Source organism: Euprymna scolopes, chromosome 45, assembly GCF_053919585.1.
Source record: "Euprymna scolopes isolate OS-2025 chromosome 45, ASM5391958v1, whole genome shotgun sequence".
Taxonomy (NCBI): Eukaryota; Metazoa; Mollusca; class Cephalopoda; order Sepiida; family Sepiolidae; genus Euprymna; species Euprymna scolopes.
This window is the reverse complement of record NC_136526.1, coordinates 65095498-65113160: the sequence shown is the minus strand read 5'-3', so window position 1 is coordinate 65113160 and position 17663 is coordinate 65095498. Positions and strand designations below refer to the sequence as shown.

Below are 17663 nucleotides of genomic sequence, written 5' to 3'. Positions count from 1 at the left end.
TTATGAGAAAAAAAGGAGAATTGTGAGAAAAAAGAAGGAGAATTGTGAGAAAAAAGAAGGAAAATTGTGAGAAAAAAAGAAGGAAAATTGTGAGAAAAAAAGAAGGAAAATTGTGAGCAAAAAAAGAAGGAAAATTGTGAGCAAAAAAAGAAGGAAAATTGTGAGCAAAAAAAGAAGGAAAATTGTGAGAAAAAAAGAAGGAAAATTGTGAGAAAAAAAGAAGGAAAATTGTGAGAAAAAAGAAGGAAAATTGTGAGAAAAAAAGAAGGAAAATTGTGAGAAAAAAAGAAGGAAAATTGTGAGAAAAAAAAAGAAGGAAAATTGTGAGAAAAAAAAAGAAGGAAAATTGTGAGAAAAAAAAGAAGGAAAATTGTGAGAAAAAAATAGGAAAATTGTGAGAAAAAAAAGAAGGAAAATTATGAGAAAAAAAGAAGGAAAATTGTGAGAAAAAAGAAAAAAAATTGTGAGGAAAAAAAGAAGGAAAATTGTGAGAAAAAAGAAGGAAAATTGTGAGAAAAAATAGGAAAATTGTGAGAAAAAACAGAAGGAAAATTGTGAGAAAAAAAAAATAGGAAAATTGTGAGAAAAAAAGAAGGAAAATTATGAGAAAAAAAGGAGAATTGTGAGAAGAAAAAGGAGAATTGTGAGAAAAAAGAAGGAAAATTGTGAGAAAAAAAGAAGGAAAATTGTGAGCAAAAAAAAAATAGGAAAATTGTGAGAAAAAAAAGAAGGAAAATTGTGAGAAAAAAAGAAGGAAAATTGTGAGAAAAAAATAGGAAATTTGTGAGAAAAATAGAAGGAAAATTGTGAGGAAAAAAAAAAGAAGGAAAATTGTGAGGAAAAAAAAAGAAAATTGTGAGGAAAAAAAAAAGAAGGAAAATTGTGAGAAAAAGAAAACAAAAAGAGTAAGCAGGCTCGAACCATAACGCAAGGAAAAAGAGGTGAAAAAAAAACAAAAAAAAACTTTTTTACTGATGTGCGTCAGTGGTTGTGACATCTTTTAAGTGACGACGTGAACTCAAGGGTTGAATTAGTTTTAAAAAATATCAGTGAAAAAATCGACCCTTCCTGTAAAAAGGTTCTATTGATTAAATATCATTAATGTTGTATGTCTGCCGTGTTTAAAAGAATAACGATACACCGATATATGAAAATTTAACAATATATCTTTATTTTCGAGTAGCCTGGGTGCCCGGCGTTGCAAAAAAAAAAAAAAAGAACTAAATAAATAAATAAAATAAAAGTGGTAGTAGGCTGGCAGGCAGGCTCAAACCCATATCGTGAAGGAGGAAAAGAATGTGAAAAAAAAAAAGTGACGTGTTTTGCTGTTGCATCCATCGCAAAACTGGAAGTGACGTAGGTTTAAATTAGGGCTAGGCAATCGAAAAGAGACGATGGCTTTCGAAAATATCAACGAAAAAAGCGACCCCCTTTTTTAAAAGTACCCAATTGAGGGTGAAAGAAATTAATGTTTTTAACCAATTTTTCGATATTTGTCGTCTGAAAGATCGAACTTCAAAATGATAACAATCTTGTGAAAATCTGTCGCCTCTGTCAAAAGTTTTAGGCAGACATACAAACATACATACATACATGCTTACATACATTTAAACAGACAGGTGAGATATATATAATAGATAAGAATTCTGCATTAATTAAAATATAATATTTTATCAAAAATTAATCTTTGGAAGGAACCAAAATAATAAAATAAAAACATTCATATATATATATATATATATATATATATATATATATATATATATATATATATATATATATACACACACACACATATATAGGATGTCCCAATAAAATGTATACACTCTTTAAATTATCTCAACTTGCTACATGAATACGCTATACCACGTTCCCAAGAGATGTTTAGGAATAAAGAGTGGCACTTCCAGCAGGATGGAACACTTCCCCACTATCATCATGACGTATGAGCATCTCTTGATAGTCACCTGCGAAACAGATAGTTAGGATAAAGAGGAAGTATCGAGTACTGTCCATGCTCACCAGATTTGACCCCCCAGTCCAATGGACTTTTATCTTTTTTGGTGGGTGAGTGGGGGGATATTAAACACAGGGTTCACACCACAAAACTAGCTACAATGAATGAACTGAAACCCCTCAAACAAAAAAAAAAAACAAATGCTGATTTCTACGGAATTGCTAGAGCCTTACCTCCTTATTTTTTTGGTCACTATTTGGGTGTATTTTATTTCTTTCTCACTTTTTTTTTTTTTTAAATTAAATTGAGGTGTAATGTTTTTCAGAAATTTGTGCTGAAGTGTCCAGGTCTGTCAGATAGGTTCATAAGAGTAGTGGTTGATGGGCAAAAATCAGAAGCACACAGTCCCTCAGGGATCCATTCTGGGCCCAACTCTCTTCCTGGTCTACACCAATGATCTCCCAAAACACATACTTAGATCATTCGTTGACATCTATGCTGATGACACGACCATCTATGGCAACACATCAAAGGCCGTAAATGATCAAGTTCTCTCTGACTCTCTCCTCTGATCTTGAGCATGTGGTACAATGGGGAAAGTGGTGGCTGGTTACTTTTAATGCATCTAAAACCAAGCTCCTATCTTTACATCATCACCACTCTGATCCTCATCTGGCATCAATTGAAATGAATGGCTTTTGTCTTGGGCTGGCTCCATGTTTTGACTTAACCATTACTCCTGATTTAAAATGGAACATGTTCATCAAATCCGTTGCTAAGGCCACTGGAAAAATGGTGGGATCCTTCTTACCGCTCCAGTAGATATCTCACTCCTGATGCAATTCTCTATCTAAATTAAATTGAGGTGTAATGTTTTTCAGAAATTTGTGCTGAGGTGTCCAGGTCTGTCGGATAGGTTCATAAGAGGTTGCCACATCTGGGCAGGAGCTACTAGAAGCAGCTTATCCTGCCTTGACAGAGTTCAAAATAGACTTTGTAGCTTTGTGGGGGATGCCCTTTTCTTTTCCCTGCAACCTCTTTCCCACAGAAGAGACGTTGCAAGCCTGTCTCTGCGTTATCGCTATTTTCATGGCAAGTGTTTGTCTGAGCTTCAATCTATGGTCCCCCCCCCCCTTCGTCAAACTTTCACAAAAAACACTCATCTAACCAAAACCACTATCAATAATTTCCCCCACTCTTTATCTGTACCTAAACCTAAACATAGATTCCATGAACAAAGCTTCTTTCTTAGAAGTGCACGCCTGTGGAACTCTCTTCCGTTTGCCTACTTTCCAGCTGACTACAATTTGTCTTCAAGTCCAACGTAAACAAGTTCTTAATGAAGCGTCCCCCTAAGTAATCCTATTTACAAAATTTCCACTAATTACCCCTTATCCTCGAGTGGCCTCCGGCCCTTGATAATAATATCATGAAATAGATTGTTTCAATCGGTAATTTATCGATGCACCAGAAGATTACATTGATGCATTCTCATATCATGCAACACATGTCCTCAACCCTCACTGGCCAGGTTTAGCTTCCATATGTCATTACACATGCTTAATAAACTCTTTTTCTCTTCCCTTGGTCGACAGTGATAAAATCTGTATTATTACGGCCGTACTCAGAAAAATGACCACACCTTGATTTATAAAAATACTAGCCTAGGTGCTTGACGTTGCCCGGGTGTTTGGACGTGTGTTGAGCAAAAAAAAAAAAAAACTATGGTAGTAGGCAGATAGGCTCGAACCTGTGACGCAAAGGTGGAAAAGAAAGTGGAAAAAAAAAAACCTGACATCTTACCCCTACTCCATGAAACCGAGGGGGGGGGGTAGGGTCGAACACGGAGCCCTGAGGCGAAGTTTGAAAATAAAATGTGGAAAAAAACATAAACCGTTCAGCCAGCCAGAATGAGTTACTGAAAGATGTTTGAATTTATTTAAGTAAGAACCAAATCGACAGGTGCCCACACGGAAGTCATAGAGCGTTATGACTACGACGACGACGATGATGTAAGCAATAGCTATTCAGCAAATGAGGTCAATGACCAGGTTTGTTTGTTATAAGCGAAGTAAAAAAAGAAAACATAAAAACGAACGTGAAAACTTAAGCGGGGGGGGGGGGAGTAATCAAAACATCGAAAAAAAAACACAAAAAAAAACTAACGTAAAGCAAACGAACGATGTTAAATGTAAAAATCGAAAAAACAAAAACGAAAACAGAAAAACGAACGTTAAAAAAAAAAACATGTGAAAAATGGCTTAAATAAGCCTGTTTTGATATTAAAATTAAAAAAATCGGTGGGTACCCAGGTATTTTTGGGTGTGTGGTCGGGGGTGGATAAGCAAAGTAAAAAAAAGAACAGAAAAACGAACGTTGCATGAAAAATGGCTTAAATAACACTGGTTCAATATTTAAATTTAAAAAATCGAAAAAAAAAAAAAGACATCTCACACCACGATTCGAACCTAAAATGTTTAGATAATGAACCAACGCGCTAACCAACTGAGCTAACACGACGTACATGAAATTTGTTCAGTTTTTCAACTATTTAAAGTAAATCAGGTCATGACGTCATCTGACGCATGCGTAGAACCGGTCGTCGTCACAAGAGGACCGTTTTTGTTGACCCAAGGATAAGGATTAATGAATGTAACGTATGTATGGTAGAATTATTCGATCATATTTCCAGCCACCTCAGCAACAGATTTGATGTCTTCAAGTCTGATGTGATGATCAATAGTAGAAATTTATCAAAATGAGTACCCAAGCATTGGTGGTGAAAGAAGGGAGATTTTAGACGTATTAAAAGTAACCAGCTACATTTTTTCCTCATTGCATAATATGCCCGAAGATGGAAAATAGAGAGCCAGAGAGATCTTGATCATTAATGCTCTTCACAGTGTTGCCATAGACAGTTTTGCCATCTGCATAAATGTTAACGTACAATTCAATCTAGTGACTTTTCTCATCTTGAATGTTATTTTCACAACGTTTTCGTCAATGTAACTTCCGATTTTCTTCAGATGTATCTTGTCAAACTCTGGAATCTTTCTGTTGAACTTTGAATCTCCACGGAATTTCAAAAGGAATCCACTCAGGTAGCATGATCTTGTTCCATCAGCCATGATTGGATAGAAATCCTAAGTACTTTGCAAGTGTAAGGAAGGGAAAAAAAAGATTACTTTCTTTTCTTCATACCGGTAGTTGTTTCAATAACAACACTGAAACTAGGTTAAACAGTCAGATTCTTTTTGCTTTCTTACCTTCATTCTTTCTGTTATCTTTTTCAAACCAATTTTTGAACGAATTGCAAGAGAGAGAGAGAGAGAGTGAAAGAGAGAAAATGTTTAAAAACTACGAGATCATATAATTTTAGTTCATTAGTTAATCCAATTGCTTCTTGTATTTTTTTGAGTTAAGAAAGTTTAAGTAGTGTTAATATTCTGCCAATATAAAGGAAAATAGTAATTCTATGCATGTATGTATGTATGTGTGTGGGGGGAGCCGACTAAAAGTCAGAAACTAGACCAGATATATTCATAAACCTTAAGTCACCAAATTCAGTGTGATCTTGACCTAATTATGGTCTCAAAATATTGTAATATGCTTGAGGTCAGCAAGGATCAAATTAATGCATGGAAGGGAAATAGGATTACTTTCTTTCATCCATACTGGTAATTGTTCTAATAGTAACACTGAAACTAGGTTAGACAAAGACAACAATTTGCTGCTTGTTGTTGCTAATTCTCTTATTCTTTTTGTTTTTTGACAGCATGCAAGCTGAATACCCACCATCGATGTCAGAAGAATGTCCCAAACAACTGTGGCATCAACACCAGGGACATGGCACAAATTCTATCACAGATGGGAATCTCTAGCGACAAACTAAACAAGACTAAAAAGGTTTGTAAAATGATATTATATTTACAAAAACGTTCTTAATATGAGGAGGGAGAGGGGATTTTTAACAAAAACTTATCAAGGAATGTTTTTCCTACATAAAAATATTTTTTTCAACATAAAAATATTTGTTTCTACATGAAAACATTCGTTTCAACATAAAAAACATTTTTTTTTCCTAAAAATGTTTTTAAATAAAAATATTTGTTTTTGCATAAAAATATTTGTTTTTAAATAAAAATATTTGTTTTTGCATAAAAATATTTGTTTTTAAATAAAAATATTTGTTTTTGCATAAAAATATTTGTTTTTAAATAAAAATATTCTTTTTTAAATAAAAATATTTGTTTTTGCATAAAAATATTTGTTTTTGCATAAAAATATTTGTTTTTAAATAAAAATATTTGTTTTTAAATAAAAATATTTGTTTTTACATAAAAATTCAGTATGGTATTGCTATACAAATGATATCTATATATATATTTCCACAAATAAAACTGCCTATATTTTCAAAATGATATCTACGAGGTGCCTTCAATAAGTTTCCAGACATTTTTGCACAGGCATTTAAAATTGTCGTAGACTCTTGGAAATTCAATATGTTATTTTATACAAATGATATCTAAAAATAGTTTAAAGGGATCAAAAAGGGGTCATATATCGTTATACATTCTTTACAGTCATCTAAGACTATTTTTAATTAGTTCGTATGCGTATCACGTTAGTACAGTGGTAACATCACCAGCTTTGAATGCTACAGTTTTGATTTCGGTTTCGATTTTGGCTGATGGCACCCAAATACGTTTTTACTTTTGAAATCGTGACTCTATAATAATAATACATCGACATCTGGGGCAAATCATCGATAAACATGGAAGAAGGCCGGATCCAGATAGATCGAGTGCAATAAAGAATATGCCTGCTCCAGAAAATATTGCATCTTTACAAAGTTTCTTAGGTTTGGCAAATTACTACAATGTATTTGTGCCAAATATGCATAAACTAAGGTCGCCTTTAAATGAATTGTTAAGAAAAGACCAAAAATGCAAGAGTGTGAAGAAGCATTTTGGGAAATTAAAGAGACTTTAACGTCTGACTTGTTTCTGGCACATTATAATCCCAGGCGTGAAATTATAGTTGCAAGCGATGCCAGCTCCTATGGCATATGAGCATGCATTTTACACAAAATGGATGATGGAAAAGTGAAACCCATAGCACATTCATCCCAATCACTTTTGCCAGCTGAAAAGAACTACTCACAAATTTAAAGAGGCGCTAAGCATTATATTCACGGTAAAGAAATTTCATTGTTTCCTGCACGGTAGGCAATTTCTGTTACAAACAGACCACAAATCATTATTAACGATTTTCGGGTCATAAAAGAGACTACCACAACATACGGCAAATAGACTCAAAAGATGGGGTACCATACTTCTGAATTACAATTTTCAAATGTAGTATGTACCATCGAAAAAATTTGGTCATGCAGACGGGTTATCGAGGTTAATACCTAAGCAGACAGAACCATTGGAGGATATGGTAATAGCAGCCATTCAAGCGGAAGTTGAAGTAAAAAATATGTTATGTGACACAATAAGAGAACTTCCAGTAACGCTTGATGAGATTAAGAGTAAGGCAGAGGTGGACGAATTTATCATACGCAAAGCTCAACAAATTGTTTTGAAGCTTAAATAGCAAAAGAAGTAGTCAACCACCTCAACAGAAACAACCTTCTTAGTGACACACAATATGGTTTCTGCTCTGCAAGATCTACAGCAGATGTGCTAACGGTTATATCACATAGAATTAGTGAATCTCTTGACAAAGGTTTCCTTTCCAGAGCAATTGCTCTTGACACATCGAAGGCCTTCGATAAGGTATGGCATAAGGGCCTACTTCACAAGATATCCAGCTATAGTATTACTGGAAATGTTTTCTCAATCATTAAATTATTTCTCTCTGATAGGTTCATAAGAGTAGTGGTTGATGGGCAGAAATCAGAGTCCCACCGTATTAATGCTGGAGTCCCCCAGGGGTCCATCCTGGGCCCAACTCTCTTCCTGATCTACATCAATGATCTCCCAAAACACATACTTAAATCATTCGTTGACATCTATGCTGATGACACGATCATTTATGGCAACACATCAAAGGCCGTAAATGACAAAGCTCTCTCTAATTCTCTCTCCTCTGATCTTGAGCGCGTGGTACAATGGGGGAAGAGGTGGCTGGTCACTTTTAATGCATCCAAAACCAAGCTTCTATCTTTACATCATCAATGCTCTGATCCCCATCTGGCATCAATTGAAATGGATGGCTCTCGTTTTGGGGAGGCTCCATGTTTTGACAAGCTTCTGGGTTTGACCTTTACTCCTGATCTGAAATGGAACACCTACATTAAATCTGTTGCCAAGGACGCTGGGAAAATGGTGGGATCCTTCTACCGCTCCAGAAGATATCTCACTACTAATGCAATTCTCTATCTGTATAAAAGCCAAGTACGTCCAAGGATGGAGTACTGCTGCCACATCTGGGCAGGAGCTGCTAAAAACAGCCTATCCTGCCTTGACAGAGTACAAAATAGACTTTGTGGTTTAGTAGGGGATGCCCTTTTCTCTTCCCTGCAACCTCTCTCTGACAGAAGAGACGTTGCGAACCTATCTTTGTTTTATCGTTATTTCTATGGCAGGTGCTTGCCTGAGCTCCAATCCCTCGTCCCCTCTTGCCAATCTTTCACGAGAAACACCCGTCTGGCTGAAACTACTGTCAATAATTTTCCCCACTCTTTATCTGTGCCTAAATCCAAACGTAGATTCCATGAACAAAGCTTCTTTCTTAGAACTGCATGCCAGTGGAACTCTCTGCCGCTTGCCTGTTTCCCACCTGACTACAACTTGGACGTCTTCAAGTCCAACATAAACAAACTCCTGACAAACCGCCCCCTTAAGTAAGACACTCTATCAAAACCCCCAATACTAATGATTACTACAATACTATCTCATTGATTACTGTACATGCAATAACCCTTATCCCTGAGTGGCCTTCGGGCCTTGATAAGTGGTGACCCCCATGTAAAAAAAAAAAAAAAAAAAAAAAGAAAAAAGCATATCGATAAAATAAGAAAACGACAATATAAAAATATAGACAAATGTGTATAGATTTATTCGTTTATTCAATAAGGATAGGATAAGTAAAAACTCTTTATACCATGGTATTTCGAATGTATAATAGGGATGTGACGTCTAGCAACAGTTACATTTATCGCTAGACGTCACATCCCTATTATATTACCTAGCATATTCTCTCCTCTTCTGATGAGAAGCATTAGACTTCGAAATACCATGGTATAAAGAGTTCTCACTTATCCTACCCCCCCTAATTGATGTAACATCGTTATTGAATAAACGAATAAATCCATACGCATTTGTCTTTATTTTTATAGATTCACGTATAGTAGCCCCCTACACCAAAGTGCCAATGTACCTTGTTTGGGGTGAAAATGTAATAAAAAAAAAATAATAAAAAAAAAATTATATACATATATATATATATATATATATATAGCCAGTAGAGTTTAGTTTCCTAGAAGTACATCCAATGAAACAACATGTGTCTACCAAAAAGTGCTCATTGAGTAAACAGAGCAGGTATAATCAATTTATTTATACAAACATTGATGGCTACATATGTGCATACATGTTTCTGTAATCACCCGTGCTAGGGCGATTACGTCTGCAGGCCATGAATTATCTTCCAAAACCCGAACTTTCTACTCTTCTGATGAGAAGCATTAGGCTTCGAAATACCTTGGTATAAAGAGTCCACTTCATCCCCCAACTAAATGTATGTATATCCTTATTAAATAAATGATTCATTTTATATTTTCCAATTTATAGTATTTGTGAATTCATTTTCCACGTCTTCTCGCCGAGATTTTAAACACACATACTGTCCATATACTTGAAGCCAACTATGACAGACATGCTATGTACCTACCTACATTATATATTACAAATTACACTCCTCCTTTATCACAGAGATCAGTATAGTTCCTCCAAACAGCCTCTATGAGTTATTTTGTCATCTAGCATCTTCTCTCCTCTTCTGATGAGAAGCATTAGTCTTCGAAATACCATGGTATAAAGCGTTCCCACTTATCCTACCCCCCCTAATTGATGTAACATCGTTATTGAATAAACGAATAAATCTATACGCATTTGTCTACATTGATTGATATAATAATTAAGTGATTGATTTTGTGCTACGAAACAGATACTGTAAATGTTAACTGACTTAGAGGAATAAAAGACGAGGTGGGGGTGGGGGGAGATGAGGCGGGTGACATTTGATTGGATTTCAAATTTTTAGCAAAGGGAAAAAGTGAAAACAACTCCAACTTGTGCAGGAAAAAACGTGATTTTTACTAAAAGTTTGGCACTTGTGCACTAGTACAAAGATAAAACGTTTTTTGGTTTGCAGTTGGAACATTTGGAATGTGCATAGCAGGGGCCGACAAATGTACATCAGGGGCAGAAAACTATTTTGTGTTTATAAATTTCTGATACTTATTTTAAGTCAATGTGTAACAAAAACTTTTTTAACAAAAAACAAAAAAACAAAAAAAAAGATGCATTCTGTTGTGTCTGCACAAATAATTAACAAGAACACAAAAGTAAAGGTATACAATAATATATTAGGAAGAAAAATTATATACATATTTACATGTCTTCAGATATACTTCAGTTGGACATATTCCGGCAGGTGGCATGTTGCATGTCTTACTGGATGGAGCATAGGCGTCTTGCCTATTTGACGGTCGTTGCCGAACTCTCCCGGTATTGGTGATTGATACCTTTATATATCTCACTCACCCGCCTATGTTAATTAGTAGGCGTCTCCACAACAATGCTCAACATTATGAACTTTGGAATATAGACTTTTGTCATTTATTATTCATTATATTGCTCTGTAATTACATTGAGCTTATTCAATAAGGATGGGTATATAATATAAGGAAATAAAGTATTTTTCCACAGAAATATTTTTTTACCATTTTTTTGTCTGCTTAGTTACACATGTTTTCACTGCCAGAATCAAATTACCATTCAGATAGTTTCGTCAGACCTTACAGATTTGAAAGTTTATTATGGAAAAGATGTAATTCAAAATCATTGATGTAAAATCATGAAAAAGAAAATAGTGTTACGTGTTGAGACATGTTGAACAAAGATGGCAGTGAAGAATCAAATGCAGGTTCGTGACGTAGACAACGGCGAACTGATTGAATCCAAAATTCGACAATTTTTATAGTAACTTTGGAAGCTTTTCATTGGTTGGTTATTATAACTTGTGGTTATAAAAATCGTTAGGAGTCAAAAACATTTAACGCACACATACACACACACACACACATAGTTTTTATGGCCTCAGAGGAAGATTAAATAGAGAGATGTGTGTTGCACAGTAGGTTTCAATGGTATGTCCATGTTGAAATAATAATAATAATAATAAAATAATAATAATAATAAAAATAATGATAATAATAATGATAATAATAATAATAATAAAAATAATAATAATGATAATAATAATAAAAATAATAACAATAATAATAATCATAATGATAATAATAAAAATAATAATAAAAATAACAATAATGATAAAATAATAATAATGATGATAATAATAATAAAAATAATAATGATAATAATAAAAATAATAATAATAATAAAAATGATTATAATAATGATAATAATAATGATAATAATGATTATAATAATAATAATGATTATTATAATAATAATAACAATAATAAAAAATAATAATAATAATAATAAAAATAATAATAATAGTAATAAAAATGATAATAGTAATAAAAATAATAATAACAATAATAATAATAATAATAATAATAATAATAAAAAATAATGGAGTGAGGAGGAGGATGATAATAACCAGTAAGAGCAAATTTAATAAGTTTCCCTTATCACTGTCATTATCATACTATATTATACCAAACTTTCTCTAAACTGTTCTCTGTCTCAGTTCAAGCGAGACCCTTTAGATGGAGGCAATTTTATTTGTATTTAAATTTTTATTTTGTTTCTCTAATATTTTTAATATTGTACACATTAAAATTTGAAAGTTAAAGTTTGTTCTGCGAAGCATAAAAAAAATGGGAACTTAGTGGGATATTTCTACTGGCACATGTTACATAGTTTTCGTCTTAGATAGCGATTGTTAAGTTGTGTTCCTTGGATAGTTTGAATCCATTTTGTTCGTTATTTTCACATCACATAGCCATTATATTTATTAATGTAATGGCTATTCCCCTTCATATGCGTCCTTTAGTTCAGAGTAATCTAGTTTTGGGATTAATACATGTAGAGAAGTTGCGGTAGCAGGATCAGGTAGGATATCAATTTTTTAAAGTTGTCATAGGTATGTCAGAGTAAATTAGGTTGGTGCAAAAATAATGTTGTTTTTTGATGTTCAACTATATAAATAAAAAAAAAGACATTTTTGCACCAACCTTATAAAAACGCATGCTAAACAGAATATGATGATAATGTTGGTGATGCTGATGATTGTATATTAACGATCCCAAGATAAAATATGTAAATGTTTTTAATTTCAGGTACCTATCAGTGATTCACCCAGTAAAGAAGGTGGCGGCCATGAACCCTCAAAGTCTTCTCATATTCCCATGATTCCAAGTGAGTGCAAATTGGTTATTTTTTTTTTTTTTTTTTTTTTTTTTTTTTTTTTTTTTTGTTGTGCCATGCGAAATGAATGATATGTGTGCTGCAACATTGTTTGCACATGTCACTACAGTTCATGTATATTTAAAGAGAGCGAAACTGCAAATTCAAATGCAAAGATTTAACAGTTTACTTGTCAACTTGTTGTTGCTACTAGTGTTGGGGTGATGACTCGGGAATCTGATAAATCGGAAGATTTGGGGGTATCAAAACGATTCTTTTTTTTTTTTTTTTACACAGTGGTCACCACTTTTCAAGGCCCAATTTTGACCACCTAAAAACTACTTTTACTTGCTAAAAACTAAATAAAATTTGTTACACGGGTCTGAATACCCCACATAACAAAATTCAAGTCTGTAGACCAAAAATTGACGGGTTTTTTTTTGTTGGTTTTTTTACACGGTGGTCACCACTTATCAAGGCCCAGAAGCCACTCAGGGATAAGGGTTATTGCAAGTACATTACGTTAGTGTGGTGATTTAATGAAGTGTTTACTTAAGGGGGCAGTTCATTAGGAATTTGTTAACGTTGGACTTGAACACATCCAAGTTGTAGTCAGGTGGGAAGCAGGCAGACGGAACAGAGTTCCACAGGTGTGCAGTTTTAATTGTCTTTTTTTTTATTTTTGTTCAAAGCAAACTCTTCCATTGCTGGTAATAATGATAAAATAATATTTATTGATTTTAAATTATCAGTGAAGCTAGAATTGATAGGTCGTCCTCCACAAGTGTATTTTGGCGTTTAGGAAAATATCTGCATATTTAACGTTTTTCCGAAAATCAGGGGAAATAACAAACTTATAGTTAAATAATTAGAGATTCATAAAGAATCGGAATCAGTAGATGTATTGGAATCGGGGAAAAATATTGGAATCGTCCCATCAATAGTTTCTACCTGACGCGGACTTCTACTCTTGTACCTAATGAAATAAATCTCTTTTATATCTGTGTATTGTTTCTGCTCGACTGTACAAGTAAGGTATGATATGACTAGCAAGGACAAACGCAGCTATAAGGAAATGAGAGCTTAGCTAGGGAACCGCGATGAAGACTATCGGCACAAATCCCGATAGTTGCATCGAGAGGTACATTTGTGAACAAACTGGGTATGTCATAAGAACATAAATATCCAGTATTTAACGTAACCTTAAATTTACGAATAAATTCTGCAAAACGAAACGAGTCGGAAATGCATAGTCCCGAGTATATCCCCAGAACAGGCGTAAGAATATCAGCTAACCATTTAGCTAATTCGTGTTGGGCGGAACCTATCATCGAAAGAATAGGTAGTACCGGAACGTTTTCTTTGTGGACTTTTGGCAAACCATACATCCTAGGACGTTGGGAGCCTACGGGTCGGATTTTATCATAAGTTTCTTTTGTCAACCAGCCCGCTTTTCGAAATTGTAGGAAGCGAGATTGTAACTTTGTTTCAGTCTTGAGTGTCCTATCGTTAATTTTGGTGGTTTTTTTTTTTTGTTTTTTTTTTTTTACATAGGCGTCACCACTTATCAAGGCCGATAGGCCACTCAAGGATAAGGGTTAAAGAATGTAGAGTAGTCAAAAGGACAATATAGTAATCGATAGTAATGGAAGTTCGGTAAATTTGTTAACTTAAGTGGAACGGCTCATCAGAAACTTGTTCACGTTGGACTTGAAGACAATCATATTATAGACAGCTGGAAGGCAGGAAAACGGAAGACAATTCCACAGGCGTGCAATTCTAAGAAAGAAGCTTTGATCATGGAATCTATGTTTAGGTTTAGGTACAGATAAAGAGTGGGGAAAATTATTGATAATGTTTTCAGCTAGTCTAGTGTTTCTTGTGAAAGTTTGGCGAGGGGGGACCATAGATTGAAGCTCAGTCGAACACTTTCCATGAAAATAACGATAAAGCAGAGACAAACTCGCAACATCTCTTCTGTAAGATAGAGGTTGCAGCGAAGAGAAAAGGACATCTCCCACCAGGCCACGAAGTCTATTTTGAACCCTATCAAGGCAGGACAAGTCTTTTCTAGCAGCTCCTGCCCATATGTGGCAACAGTATTCCATCCTTGGACGTATCTGGCTCTTATATAGATAGAGAATTGCATGGTGTTACCTAAATATTCAAATTTTGAGGCATCATCCGGTATCGTCATCATCTTCTCAATATAATTGCTATTATCAAGGATGACGACTCCAGACCTTTTGTCCGGTTTAGTAATATAAATCTCCTTATTGGACTTCAGGGATTTAATGGCCTTAAAATGATTGACCTTAAACACAAAAGATTTCGAATCAATCGAACTACCAACGAAACTGTGAGCAAGGTCAACCAAACGTGCTTTTAACCATGCTACAATTTCAGACGAAGAGGGCACATGTTTATTTAGCTGTAAATATAGCAATTGAAATTCAGCAAAAACCTCTTCTTTATTAATAAAAGAAGGAGGTATGCCAAAATCAAGGCCACGAGAAAGGACAACTCTCTTGGTGTCAGATAGAGAATATTTAGAAAAATTGAAAATATTCGTTTCTCTAGTCGGACGCGAACCAAACTTACTGTTGATAAGAAAGCTTAAAAACTTTTCATATTTATAAGTCAGGTTTTTCGTAGATTATCACCGACAATAATATAATTGGAGAGGCGTATTCTGTCAAAAAATGACAAAACCGACCAAGCAAAACTCCACAGCCGATGATATTTGCTTCTTTTAGAAGCCAAACAAGCAGATAAATGTATAATTTCATCTTTTAGAAAAGCTCGTTGTACATTCACCGCACATTTCTCGCTTTAACCTTAACAACACGTCTGGAGATATAACCCGGAGAGACGTGATTAATTAAACAGGATTGGAGGAAAGATAATTTGGATTGAAGTAATGTAATGTTGACCTTCAATCCAATAACTTTGTTTAATTTCTTTATAATATTTCTCTCGTACCTTTTCCTCAAATATGTAAAAAGATTTTTGTGGGTAGAAAATTTTATGAAGGATTTTAATAGCACTAGGGGAAATGCCATTATTGAAATTGAGGATTTTTTTTTTTTTTAACGTTTAATCAATAAGAAATACTACAAAGTCTGAAAATCTAATCTCCAAAACCAGTACATGGTTCAAAATTATTTGAACCGAATGAAGGGAGAAAAACTTATGAAGAATTAAATTAACAAAGATATCTTTCGGACGATTCTTTTCGACTGTAACATCGGCGGGTTTAAGAGATTAAAAAAAAAATAAAAAATAATAATATTGAGGTCTAAAGACCAAAATTAACGAATGAGGGGGTGAAATTAATAAATGAAGTTTGGAGAGACGGAGAAGCATTCTCAAACTACACCCATAAGTTCTAGATTATGGGTGTGTTCTTTTTGCTTACACAGAGTTGGTTTTCGTAAAATAATCGTGACCGCTTTGAGAATTTTCAAATGTATTCTCGAGCGGGCTATAATATTACTAATTTGATTCAAATTACTAATGGCTAGTTTTATTTTTTTATCTACAAGAGAGTTAGGGAATTGATTATTTACTAACACTTGTTTTATATTTTTTAATTCATTAAAGAATATTTTTTGTTTGAGGAAATCACCTTTGCACGATGTATAAGATTCCTTATTATATTCGTTTTATAACGGAATGGACATTCACTTTTAAAATTTAAAATACAGGAATAAACGGATGTAGGTTTTTTAAAAATGGAGGTGATAAATTCATCGCTACTAGAGTCAATGAGAACGTCTAAAAACGAGATTTTATTATTAGTACTTAATGCATATGTAAAGTTAAGAACTGAATTATTCTGAAAGATCTCCTTTAAATATTCTATTTCCTCTGTGTTATTGAGAAACCTTCTATTTACGTTCAATATGTGGACAATATACTAATTCTTGTCAATGAAATGTAAATAGGCTAAGAATACTCAAAGCATTGTACATTAAAACAAAGAAGCCTCAAATAAATAATATTAATTATGAGTTAAGCCGGAACATTTTAAAATGCTTGGGATAAATTTTTGAATATGTATATATGTGTTTGTATATATAAATGTCTTTAATATAAGTAAAAAAAAAAAAGTCCGCTCCCCTAACTTGTAACAAATTACCATGTGACTAGGAAAAAATGTATATATAATTAAAAAACAATTTCTACATTTATTTCTACAATATGCCTGAGGATGATAGGAGTAGTTCTGTCGAAAGCGCTCGCGATTATGGATCCAACTTATACAATTTCGAGAAGAACACAAAAAGGACTATTCGGAGATTGGAGAAGATAAAAAGGAAAATTGTAAAACAGAATAATTCCGTGCTATTCAATAATATTTGTCTAAATGAGAAAATGCTGCCTAAATATATATAAATATATATATATATATAAAAAATATATATATTAAAGATACTGCATTGAAAGGACTAGAGATGCAAGTATTTACTCATTTTTCCAAAAGTTTATTTTTGTTAACAACATGCATACAATTGTGGATGGGTGCATTGTCCTGGTGGAAATGCCACTGACTTAATTTGAAGAGTGCTGGCCTCTTCCAATGAAATCTCTTCCTTTAAACCTCAACATAGTATTGTCTGATCTTCTCTGAGCACCCTTCGAATAAACTTCATGCAAATCTTCCGCATCTTTAGTTCCTCACGAATAATCGTGTGTACAGTTCACAGACTGACATCAAACTGTGCACAATTATTGTCTCTATAGACGCATGATGGTCCTTATCCATGAAATTCTTTATTTGGCCAATCAAATCTGATATTCTGACTTCTTTACTCCTCCCACACCTCTCATTATCCCTCGCAGACTCCCTGTCTTCCTTGAATCTCTTATGCCACTCAAAAACTGATGCTCAATTCATGCAAGATGGTCCAAAAACAGTCTAAAGCATTCCATACGTTTCTGTGGCATTTTTTCCAAGTTTAGAACAGAATTTTATTGCATATCGTTCTTCTAAAGAGTCCTCATGTCCAGATCGCATTTTTGAAATTCACCAGCTGTGACAATCAGGCTTTAGTAGGGTGTATTCCAATTCCTGCTGTAGCTGTTCATTTGAAGGT

The 17663-nt window shown here is 33.9% G+C and overlaps 1 protein-coding gene across 2 annotated transcripts in view; it reads left to right on the top strand.

The window, feature by feature from the left end:
• LOC145269851 (calcium-independent protein kinase C-like) overlaps window positions 1-17663 on the top strand; it is a 323130-nt gene that overhangs the window by 225950 nt on the left and 79517 nt on the right. For both annotated transcript variants that reach the window (XM_080125580.1, XM_080125579.1), the window contains exons 7-8: window positions 5733-5863; window positions 12498-12576. In XM_080125580.1, coding sequence (XP_079981706.1) covers window positions 5733-5863; window positions 12498-12576 — 210 coding nt within the window. The remainder of the gene's footprint in view (window positions 1-5732; window positions 5864-12497; window positions 12577-17663) is intronic.